This window comes from Cervus elaphus, chromosome 11 (assembly GCF_910594005.1).
Source record: "Cervus elaphus chromosome 11, mCerEla1.1, whole genome shotgun sequence".
NCBI lineage: Eukaryota > Metazoa > Chordata > Mammalia > Artiodactyla > Cervidae > Cervus > Cervus elaphus.
The window spans coordinates 59,900,935-59,913,181 of NC_057825.1; the positions used below are offsets into that span (position 1 = coordinate 59,900,935).

Consider the following 12,247-nt stretch of genomic DNA (forward strand, 5'->3'; position numbering starts at 1 on the left):
ACACACACACACACACACACACACACAATACACGTTTGCGCACACACATTTCTTCCCCCTAAGTATCCTTCATCAGCCAGCATTTTGAGAAAATAGAAGCAATAATTTATTTCTGTATCCATTATGTTTATGTATAACAGCTTGAGGTATTTAATTAAACATTGAACTGTAACATGTGTTCTGAAATTTTTTCATGATTATTTGATTGATTTAAGGAAAACCAAATTAATTTATTGAGAAAGTATTCTACTCATGTTGGCTCCACTCTTTGAATAATAAGTTAAAATTCCTACTCTTATGTCTCTTACACATAGTCCCCTCTCAAACCCCACCTTGACATTTAAGGGAAGTCTGTTTAACCAGCAAAGATCTGGTTCCCTCGCTCCTCACTGAAAGCCTCTGCCCCCAGATTCAGCTGGCGGAAGTGACGGCAGAGAAGCACAAAGCCCATGAGCGCCTGAAGGCATCGGCGGACCAGCACCAGCGCACACTGGGTGCCTACCAGCAGCGGGTATCAGCCCTGCAGGAGGAGTGTCGCGAGGCCAGGGTGCGTCCTCCGGTTGTGGGGTGGGGGTAGGCTCCCAGCAGTTTGACCCCTCCACCTGACCCCAGCCCAGACAACCCAGACCCTTACTAGCACAACTTGTTTCTGCTAAAAGGAAAGACAGAGGTACACATTGTTTCCATTTTAACCTTGTTTTGCAGTTTCTGTGTGTAAATAAATTTTTAAAAAATTTTTTCGTTAGAAAGGTTAGAGTTCTCTCCAAGGGCTAAATGACTATGAAATCATATTCTAATAGAAGCACCACTTTCTTCAGTGTACAGAACAGACCCCTGCAATTGACTTGTTACAAGCATGGCTCTTTCTGAGCGTCCTGGGCAGTAGGGCTGAGAGGTCACAGGGCACTTCAGGAAACCCAGGACCTAGAATTACACTTTTCCCACTCTCTTTTGAAAACCAAAGTGCAAGTAGCCTCACCTCTTTGAATTAATTTTTCGTGTATTTATAAAAACAGGAAATAGCACAAGTGAAAATTATTCTAAATAGTGCTATTATAAAAATATGGGGGAAAAAAATGGGCAGTAATCTACTAGGGTGAAAACAGGTAGAAATATACCTCCTCTCAGACAAGATATGTCATTCAGAGACCTTAAAAAAGTGTAAGGCCAACAGAAGTACACTATTTAGGGAAAGTTCATTGAGGGACTAAGGAGTGTCAGAGGCATTACTTATCTTCAGAGAAAGGTTTTCATCTTCATTCACAATCTGAGAGAAAACAGGAGGATCACGTGACCTAAAAATGCAGTGGTCAGACTTCTTTCTCTCTGAACCATTACAGGCAGAACAAGCTGCGGTCACCTCTGAATTTGAGAGCTACAAGATCCGGGTCCACAATGTTTTAAAACAGCAGAAAAATAAGTCTGTGTCTCAGACTGAGGCTGAGGGAGCCAAACAAGAAAGGTGAGGTCTTCAGGATGGGGAGCACCCACGGGGTGGGAACTCCTGCTCCCATTGCCTTTGGACCATGAGGTTTACACGTAACCACTAGTTACCACCAGTGTTTCAATAATATGTTGTTTAATACTTCTTTAAAATTAGCATACAGATTGCTCTTGTGAATTATTCAAAAATATACTAGGAATGAGAGCTTGCTGTGGCATTCTATAGCATCTGTGCTTTGCTTTTATTGGGAGAGGCCTGGTGTTCAGAACAGTTTTACATCTGGCTCTTACTGTCCTCAGTAGGAGTAAATATCCTGCAGAGTTTGTGTATTTATGTGTTACTTTTTTTGAACTTTTTATTTTGTGTTGGGGTATAGCTGATCAACAGTGTTGTGATAGTTTCAGTTGGACAGCAAAGGGACTCAGCCATACATAGACATGTATCCATTCTTCCCCAAAGCCCGCCTCCCAATCAGGCTGCCACATAACATTAAGCAGAGTTCCCTGTGCTGTACAGTAGGACCTTGTTGTTTATCCGTTTTAAATATAATAGTATGTACATGTCCATCCCAAACTCCCTGGCAGCCATAAGTTTGTTTTTTAACTCTGTGAGTCTCTTTGTTTCATAAGTAAGTTCATTTGTATTATTTCCTTTTAGAGTCCACATATAAGGGATGTCATACAACATTTCTCCTTCTTTATCTGATTTGTTTCACTCAGTATGACCCTCACTAGGTCCATCCATTTGCTGCAAATGGCATTATTTCATTCTTTTTAATGGCTGAGTGATGTTCCATTGTATATATGTATCACATCTTTATCCATTCCTCTGTTGATGGACATTTAGATTGCTTCCATGTGGCTATTGTAAACAATACTGCAATGAAGACTGGGGTGAGTGTTGCCTTTTGAATAATGTTTTTCTCTGGATATATGTCCAGGAGTGGGATTGCAGGGTCATATGGTAGCTCCAGTTTTAGTTTTTTAAGGAACCTCCATACTGTTACCTGTAGCTCAGATGGTAAAGAATCTGCCTGCAATACAGGAGACCCAGGTTCAATCCCTGGGTCAGGAAGATCCTCTGGAGAAGGGAATGGCAGTCCGCTCCAGTATTCTTGCTTGGAGAATCCCATGGACAAAGGAGCCTGGCGGGCCACAGTCCATGGGGTCGAAAAGAGTCGGACATGACTGAGCGACTAACACTACCATACTGTTCTCCATAGTGGCTGTACCAATTTTAATTCCCACCAATAGTGCAGGAGGGTTCCCTTCTCTCCACCCCCTCTCCAGCATTTGTTGTTTGTGGATTTTTTTGATGATAGCCTGTTTAGCTGGTGTGAGGTGCTGTCTCATTGTAGTTTTGATTTTGCATTTCTCTGATAATTAGTGATGTTGAACATCTTTTCATGTGCCTCTTGGCCATCTGTATGTCGTCTTTGGAGAAATGTCTCTTTAGGTTTTCTGCCCATTTTTTGAATAGGTTGTTTGTTTTGATGCTGTTAAGCATCATGAGCTTTTTGTAAATTTTGGAAACTAATCCGTTATCAGTTACATCATTTGCAAATATTTTCTCCCAATCTGTGGATTGTCTTTTCACTTTTTTGTTTCCTTTGCTTTGCAAAAGCTTTTGAGTAGGTCCTGTTGGTTTATTTTTGTTTTTATTTCCATTATTCTGGGATGTGGATTGAAAAAGATGTTGCTGTGATTTATCTCAGTGTTTTGCCTGTGTTTCCTCTAGGAGTTTTTTAGTGTCCAGTCTCAGTTTAATCCATTTTGAGCTTATTTTTGTGTATAAAGTTTAAGAGTGATCTAATTTTATTTTTTTACATGTGACTGTCCAGTCTTCCCAGCAGCATTTGTTGAAGAGACCGTCTTTTCAACATTGTATAGTCTTGCCTCCTTTGTCATAGATTAATTGACCATAGGTGCATGGACTTATTTCTGGGTTTTCTATCCTGTTCCCGTTGGTCTATATTTCTGTCTTTGTGCCAATACCATTACTGTTTTGATGACTGTAGGTTTATAGTATAGGCTGAAGTCAGGGGGCCTGACTGCTCCAGTTCCATCTTTTTTTCTCAGGATTGCTTTTGCTATTCAGGATCACTTCTATCATTTGAGATTTTTTATTCTAGTTTTGTGAAAAAAGCCATTGGTAATTTGAAGAGATTTCATTGAATCTGTAGATTGTCTTGGGCAGTATAGTCATTTTCACGATATTGATTCTTCCAATCCATGAACATGGTGTATCTATTCATCGTTTATTTCCTCTTTGATTTTTTTCATCAGTGTCTTAATAGTCACTAGAGTACAGGTGTTTTGTCTCTGAGGTAGGTTTATTCCTAGGTATTTTATTCTTCTTAATGCAGTGGTAAATGGAATAGTTGCTTGAATTTCTCTTTCTGATCTTTCATTGTTACTGTATTGAAATACAACAGATTTCTGTGTATTAATTTTGTAATCTTATGGTTGTGTTGCTTTTTAAGTATTTAGTAAATAGATAACTCTAGGCTAAAAACTGATGAGATTTTTTTTCTATGAATTGCTTGTCTTAAAAGCTGAAGTTGAATACTGACACATTTATTATAAAAATACCACATTTGCAAGAGTCAGCTTTGATTATGACAGTTTTGAGTTAAAATTATTTTAATGTAAATGTTTTAAGTTTCTTCTACTTTCTTATATATTAAATACTTTTTTAAAAAAGAAATAGTGCATTACACCAGTTGTGGCAGAAATATAGTTTTTAACTTTTTCTCCAAAGATTTTCCTTCACTGTAACTTGGTGTAACAAGCTGTTCTCAGAACAGATAGCCTAGAGCTGTATGATTTCTGTTTTTTCCCCCAACTAATGTCGTCGTCCTATAGCATGAAATGGACTGTTTGGGTGTACTGCATGGTCTGCTCCATTTGAATGTGAAATCTGTAAATTCAGACTTTTGTAAATGTGTAGTCTGACATCTAAAGTCTGACTATAGTGTTTTGTTTCACACTTAACCCTCTTCTCCAAATTCCTCAGATTGTTTTATTTCCTTTAGAATCATGCATAATAATGGCAAGAGTATGGTATCGAAAGATTAAATGATTAAAGTAAAATTTATTTGAAATCACAAAATTAGGTTTACATCTTTCAAAAACATTTTTTGAACTTATTTATGTTTTAGAGAACATCTGGAAATGCTGATTGACCAACTGAAGCTCAAGTTACAAGACACCCAGAACAGCTTACAGATCAGTGCCTCTGAGCTGCAGGCCCTGCAGTGTGAACACTACGCCCTGCTGGAGAGGCACAACAGGGTGCTGCAGGAGGCCGTGGGCAAGGAGGCTGAGCTCCGTGAGAAGTAAGCCAGCGGTGCTGGCACATGGGCAGCAAGTGGGCTTGTTGATGCTCCGGTTGGGCACCCTTGGGAGGCTGCGGGCTGAAGTTAGGAGCAGGGTGTCCACACGTTGGTGGCTGCTGCTGCCTCAGAGCGCCTGCTCCTGCTGTGTCTGTACGTGGCTTTACCTGCTCGCCCACCATTCTGTCCACTGTGCCCTCATGGCCTTGCATTGGAGGCCAGCACTTCTCCTTCTCTCTGGAGGACATTCTGGCAGCTGCTGATGGAGCCCTTACTTTCTTTGGAAACAAGAATTTACAGCAAGCCCTCACTGTGGGACAGGCAGAGTTTACTAGAAGCACAGCTTGTGGGGGAGCACACAGGCAGAGCTGCGCTCCCTGCACAGGGCGTGGGCGTCCTTGCCGACAGGGAGTGCCCAAGGGTGGAACTGCTCATGTAGACGCCATCTTCTGGTCTCTGTCTTCCTCCAGCCGCTTGTCTTGCTTCATTTCCCACCCTCTGACCTGACCCAGGGCCCTCCCAATATGCCCATGCATCCTTTTGCTGAGGTGGAGTCCAGTGCGGGGGTCTCGAAGGTGGACAGCACTTATTACAGGATCCTACCCCCCCACCCTCCACCCCCACCCCCCACTTCCTAATCGCAAGAAATGTCTGCACATGTGCAGTGGAGGGGTGTCTCCTAACCTGGAGAATAGGCGTGTCACCTGTCCTTCACTTCAGCAGAGCTTCATTTCCCTCTGCTCCTGCCGTTAACCCTTCACTTGAAACATCAGGGTACACAGACTCCAATTGGCTCATTCAGGTCGCCCTCTGCCTCCTGTCTGAATCCCCCAGGGGCACGTCCGGTTGCCATCTTGGCCGAGCCAATGTGGGGTGGATGCTTATGTGGCACGGTCTCTCCCCAGGCTGTGCTCTGTGCAGTCGGAGAACTCTGCCTTGAAGGCTGAGCACGTGCAGACTGTCGATCAGCTCACAGCCCAGCACGAGGCCCTACGCGGCAGTTTCCGGGAACAGGTGCGGCAGCTTCAAGAGGAGCACGGGAGGACAGTGGAGACACTGCAGCAGCAGCTGTGCCGGCTAGAGGCCCAGCTTCTGCAACCCCGCAGCGAGCCGGCCACACGGAGTATGTATTTGCGATGGGGACAGGCTCACGGAGTGTGTACTTGCAGTGGGAATGCACACGTGGAGTGTGTACGTGCAATGGGGACACATACGGAGTGCGTACGTTCGATGGGGGCGTGCTGTCTAGCTACTCCCCCCACACACACACACATGGTGACGAGACACCAGGTGTTGTGGTCAGCGACATGGCATCTGCTTGCTGAGTGGAGATTTGGATGCTGAACCCCCTGCTGCTCTTGCAGCAGCCTCTGCCCCCCGCAGGGTACTGACTTCACGTAGTTGGGTTTTCCTCTTTGACTCAAACACAGCGGTCCCAAGCCTCTGTGTACAAATACAGCGTCCACTGCATCCATTTAGTGTTCTTCAGTGCTTTTTCAAACACTTTTTTTTTTACTCAGAAATTCTAGAGTGCTGAAATTGTAGGATTGTCTGGTCAAACACAGCATCTTCCCTTGCAAGTTTCTAATTAGTGGAGCTTTTGTCCAGCCACACAAACGACTTCATTCTGCTTCCTGGAAGCGATGAGAGCCCATCAGCCAGAATGAGGCCACATCTCAGTGCAGAGTATCAGCTTCATATTTGGTACTGATCCCTCATCACGAGGGTGTTGGCAGTGATGGGTCACTCCTCAGGACCAAAACCAACTTTCAGACAATGTAATGTAAACCGAGAACTATCAGAAGTGGCTAACCAGGGAATGCTGGAGTCAGAAGTCGGCAGTGGAACAAGCAGTAAGCAAATGGTCAGAGACCTGGGAAAGCACTTCTGCAGAGGGAACTGAAGTGGCCTAAGCGAGAGGTGAGGTTAACAGGCCTGGCTGGAACTCTGGGCCGGAGCAGGCCGTGTAATTGCTCTGACCTTGAGCTTGCTTGGGATTCATAAAAGAACTCCTTTGAAGTGTCTTATGACTCTGCTGGTTGTATGCTGGGCTGGTGGCCAGCGAGCGTGGAGCCCAGCCTGGGAAGTGGGATGGGTCAACCCACCCTAGATTCAGGACTCTTCTTGCCTGCATGCTGACGACGGGGTGGGTGATGGCCCGAACCCTCGATGGAGTGTGAGGCCCATGGTCAGTGAGCTCAGAGCTGCCCTCAGCAAGGGTGTGGTGTTCCAGGGTTTGCAGTGCTGGAAACACCCATCCTCTGTGACAGGCAGAGTCTGGTTGGAGGGTTTCTATAGCAGCCAGGCCTCTGCATTGTGCTGTCCAATGGTTTACCCTAACTCAGGTAGCAAGTGCTGCCTCTGGTGAGTGGACTTCATGGTTAGAGTTCAGTAACTGGCTGGTTAGGGTGGTCTTAGAAGTTTCCTCTTTCTTCATCTTTCCTTGTCTTTCAGTAATTCAGGTTCCCTGCCATGCAGCTGGTCATCCTGAGTCATGTTATCTTTGCTTGAGTGTCTCTGCTGGTGCTGAGTCCATGAGTCTGAGCATCTCCCACTTACTGTTTAAAAATCCTGTAATAGGCCCAGCTTCTTCCCAGCAACCTTTGAGGAGCCTTCGCGAGAGGAGAAGCGCAGACCTCCCATTCCTGGATGTGCAGGTTACGGCCCGGGAGGAAGGGGAAGGGATGGAGACCACAGACCTGGAGCGGGGCTCTCCCGCCAGCACCCCTGCACAGTCCCTGGAGCAGCTGCTCAGTTCTCCTGAAGCCAGGCTCGGTGCGCTCCCCTGTCTGATTCTGTCATCCTGTCTAATTAACGTCACTCTCCTTTATAAGTGCTCTCTTGAGCTACTCTCGGAAAAAAACTTTTCAGTATTCTCCTGTTATACAAATGGAAAATTTGGCCACAGTCAGATTTGGCTTTCTGTTTTTTGCTTGTTGACTTTGGGCCTGTTCCATCATGTATTAAATTCAAATAATAATGCTCCCCTTACCTTGTATGAAATCCTCATGGGAGACCACTGAAATTATGGTCTCCCAGTAACTGCTGGCATTTCCTTCTTTATGAGCAAAGTGACACCAGCTCCCAGGACGTGAATAGATGGAGGAGGGTGAGCTGGTGCTGACCTAGTAGCCTCACAGCTTCCAGGCCAGCAGCCTGCTCCACGGCACAGTCTGTCTTCCTGTGTCTCGTGCAGCCTTGTAACTGGGGCATGGGGGTGGACCTGCAGAGCCAAGTGGCCCTACCAGGGTATTTTCTTGCTGATCTGTTAAAATTTTCACTTGTGACCGCTCATTTTGGGAATTAACTTTGGACGATTACCTGCAGAGCCGCCTGCGTGGCACAATGAATTCACCAAAGAAGAGTTGGTTCAGAAGCTCAATTCCACCACCAAGAGTGCCGACCACTTAAATGGCCTGCTTCGGGAAACGGAAGCCACCAACGCCATCCTCATGGAGCAGATTAAGGTGGGGGATGCTGCTTCCAGGAAGCCCTCCGCACTAGCTCATGCGTCCTTGCCACACCTTTGTTGTCATTTTAAGGGCATTTTGGGGGAAGAGGAGACACGGTCCATCTTTCGTGTTAACTCCTTTCCCATCGCTTCTCTGACAACCAGCTTCTGAAGAGTGAAGTCAGGCGGCTGGAGCGGAACCAGGAGCGGGAGAAGTCGGCAGCCAACCTGGAGTACCTGAAGAACGTGCTGCTGCAGTTCATCCTGCTGAAGCCAGGCAGCGAGCGGGCACGGCTGTTGCCTGTGGTGGACACCATGCTGCAGCTCAGCCCTGAGGAGAAGACCCGGCTGGCGGCCGCCGCCCAAGGTGGGCAGGGCACCAGACGGGGTTGTGCTGTGAACCAGTATATCCTGTGCCTGGCAGGAAACGCTGGCCCTGCTTCCTGGGGACAGCACCATGTGTGCATCCCTTCCACGTAGAAGGGAGCACAAAGTGTCCAGTGTGATCTCCAGTTCCTTGAAACTGGACCCTAGTTTGGGTTCTCCCCATGAGTTTGGTTTCCTTCTGTGCCGTGCTGTGTGTCATGTGTCAGACGCCCTCGTTCTGACCCTCAGAGGGGAAGACAGTGGGCACTGGGAGGCCTCAGAACGGGTTGGTGTGCAACGTAGATAGTAACCTTCTGTTTCACCCCACAGGTGAGGAGGAGAGCGGGTCCCGCTCCTCAGGCTGGGCATCCTACCTGCACAGCTGGTCTGGACTCCGGTAGACTGACGAGAGAGTGCTGTTCCTGAACCAAATAGTCTGTTTGGCAAAAAAGGCTCATGTATGTCCCTGTCATTGTTTGGTCCAAAACCATGTGTATGTAATTCACATCTCCGTGTGTGTATCCATGCATGTGTCAGAGGAATGAAAGAGGCTCAGCCCGTGGTGAACATCCAGCAGTTGGAGTGTGGACATGGCCCTGAGACTCTGTGCCCTCTCCGTCGCCACCAGACCCAGGAGCAACGCCCTGCCCTCCTCTGGACTCTCAGGCTGCCTAGGTCAGGGCTGTCCTATGAATTCTGAAGTTAAACTAAGTTTTGGTGTCATACCAGCTAGAATTTAGACTTTTAAAAGAATTTGTAGGACCATTTATGACAAGATCAGACTGATAGGGCAATTGCTATCATTGACAAATTGTTACAGAAAACTTGTGAGTCAGAATGTGAAGGAAGACACTTTTCCTGGTAAAGCTGATGTGTTTATGAAGGAGTGTCAAGTAAATGTGCTGGAGTCTACCCCCAAGTCTTAAGTTAACGTGACTGTTTCCTTATTTCCTTTAAAACTCCTGGGTCTGGGGGCGATGGAGAGGGCCCCACTCCACCTGCTGGACGTTCACCATGGGCTGAGCCTTTTCAGTTCATCTGACACATGCAATGCGTGGACACACACACGTTTTTGGACCAAACAATGAGCTGTTCTATTTTCTCTAGAGTACGTTATCTCAAACTGGTTCTGTGGTCACAAGCCCTGGTCGCCATGTTCCCAGATGGGGTGCTTCTTTGGGGTCTGCCCATATTCCTGTTGTGCTTCAGCAGCTTCTACATCGGAGTCTGTGTGGGGAATTTGCTCAGTCTCTCCAGAGAAACTTTCCAGTACCCTGGCTGTGTTGCTCGGTGTTGTGTCCAGAGGCAAGCCAGTGCTCAGCAGTCCCGGCACACCAGTCATGTGCTGCGAGGGGCCCTGGGGTATAGCTCCTGGTGGTGGTGGTGGTACTTGGCTTGATGCCTCTGAATATTCTGTAGACTGCGTCAAAAACATGTCCTTAAATCATCAATGTGAAAACTCTATTTTTAATATTTATTTGTTAAAAGTCACCCCACAATATGCTGTATGAAGTTGTTTCAGCTTCTAGTCTACCTGTGATCTTTGATCTCAGCTGGTGAACTGACTTTGTACTGCAGTTACGGGAACAGTGGTTTCCAGTTTACTTTAACTGAAATTTGCTGCTGACATGTTGAGTTTGTTCTTTAACAAATAATCTCAATATCTGACTTTCCTCTTGTTTCAGAAGAACAGACCTAACTGGTGAATGTATTAATGAAAATGCATCTATTTCAGAGCTGACTTCTAAGCATTTAGTTTTTTTTACTTGATAAACTGTGAATATGAGTATGCCAGAAGCATACGAGGTAACTGTTAAAATATTTAAATAAATCTCACTTTATCTCTAAGTCCAGGCTATCAACCTGTTTTGAAGTATGAGCTCTACCTATGGACATAATAACAAAAATGCCTTGTATAATCAGAAATTACTACTTCGATTACAGAAGGGATCTCCCTCCCTGGTTTCTGCAACGAGAGGAAGTATAATGATTATTTTAATATTTCTATTAAATGTGTTGGACTGTATGTCACATTGTTAATACCTACTCTTCTGTTATGTTAGCCTCTGCCTCCTAAGGGTCTTGAGTTGGTTTATAATATGGATTTTGGGTTCCTTCTCTGCCATCTTGATCAGTTAGGACCTTGGACCCCCCCAGTGCTCGGCTCACGGGGCCTCAGGTTGCCTGAGGGTCCTATGCATCTGTACGTCCGATACACACCTTCTGGCTGAAGCTGGAGGCCACCTGGCCCTTCCATGGGTGTTTCTCAAGTTCTGCCCTCTGTGGTGTGAGGGTCTCCCAAACTACGAGCTCTGCTTACATTCCAGACAGTGTACATGGAGGCTTATGTTCCTTTAAACAGAAGTGAACCACTCACCAGCAGAGCAGGGGTCCTGTACCCCATGGTAGCTAATGATGAGAGCGAGAGGTCCCATGGAGACATGGCTTTGGTGTTCAGTGAATAGAGCACATGAAAATACTTGCATGTGGTTAGTAGGAACTTGGCAGTGGCACTTGGGACAAGACTTTTGTTTTATGTTTGTTCCATGTCTGGAAATCAGCTGTGGCAGGTCTTCCCTGGTAGCTCAGTGGTAAAGAACCTGCCTACCAGTGCAAGAGATGCGGGTTTGATCTCTGGATCGGGAAGATCCTCTGGAGAAGGAAATGGCAACGCACTCCAATATTTTTGCCTGGGAAATCCCATGGACAGAGGAGCCTGGCGGGCTACAGTCAAGTGAAAGTCACTCAGTCATGTCTGACTCTTTGCGACCCCATGGACTGTATAGACCATGGAATTCTCAAACCCAGAATACTGGAGTTGATAGCCGTTCCCTTCTCCAGGGGATCTTCCCAACCCAGGGATCGAACCCCGGTCTCCTGCATTGCACGCAGATTCTTTGCCAGCTGAGCCACAAGGGAAGCCCAAGAATACTGGAGTGGGTAGCCTATCCCGTCTCCAGTGGATCTTCCCGACCCAGGAATTGAACCAGGGTCTCGTGTATTGCAGGCGGATTCTTTGCCAGCTGAGCTACCAGGGAAGCCCTACAGTTGGTGGGGTGACAAAAGAGTGAAACGTGACTGAGCGCACATGCACTCCATGCCCCTCAGTCAGCTATGGCTTCAGAAGAGAACAGAGAGGAGAACAGCCTGATAGAACTGGCAGTGCCTTCCAGCTGATTTCACCAATAGGTGATGAAGCGCTTTTGGGTGTTTATGTATTGGTTCACCTGCCTGCAAAATGTGATTACGTGGGAAAAAGAACCAAGTCCTGACATTGAGTTGTTACTGTTTTAAAAAATAGTCTCTTGTGAGTTGAACACTGAACACATTGTGGAAATGTGTTTTCGGTTCAACAATGCAGGTGACTTCCTGGTCTCGCTTGGAGGACAGGCCCACTCCCACTCACGTGGTGCCCTTACTCGAGTCTGCCCTCACCCTTCTATCTGGGGACAGAGGCCACCCCCCTATAAAAGGCAAGGAAGCCTGGCCATAGTCATCTGGACCCAGATGCAGGGCTCCACCCTAGACAAACCAGTCAGTGTCTGACTCTGCAACCCCACGGATTGCTGCATACCATGCTCCCCTGCCCTTCACCATCTCCCGGGGCCTGCTCAAACTCACGTCCATCGAGTCAGTGATCCCATTGAACCAT

The 12,247-nt window shown here is 46.5% G+C and overlaps 1 protein-coding gene across 1 annotated transcript in view; it reads left to right on the forward strand.

Annotated features, from left to right (window-relative positions):
- Positions 1-10,621, forward strand: part of GCC2 (GRIP and coiled-coil domain containing 2) — a 35,378-nt gene extending 24,757 nt beyond the window's left edge. The window contains exons 16-23 of the mRNA XM_043917891.1: positions 410-547; positions 1,341-1,462; positions 4,605-4,781; positions 5,684-5,901; positions 7,359-7,553; positions 8,106-8,245; positions 8,395-8,596; positions 8,926-10,621. Coding sequence (XP_043773826.1) covers positions 410-547; positions 1,341-1,462; positions 4,605-4,781; positions 5,684-5,901; positions 7,359-7,553; positions 8,106-8,245; positions 8,395-8,596; positions 8,926-8,996 — 1,263 coding nt within the window. The 3' untranslated portion in view covers positions 8,997-10,621. The remainder of the gene's footprint in view (positions 1-409; positions 548-1,340; positions 1,463-4,604; positions 4,782-5,683; positions 5,902-7,358; positions 7,554-8,105; positions 8,246-8,394; positions 8,597-8,925) is intronic.
- Positions 10,622-12,247: the final 1,626 nt, after the last annotated feature.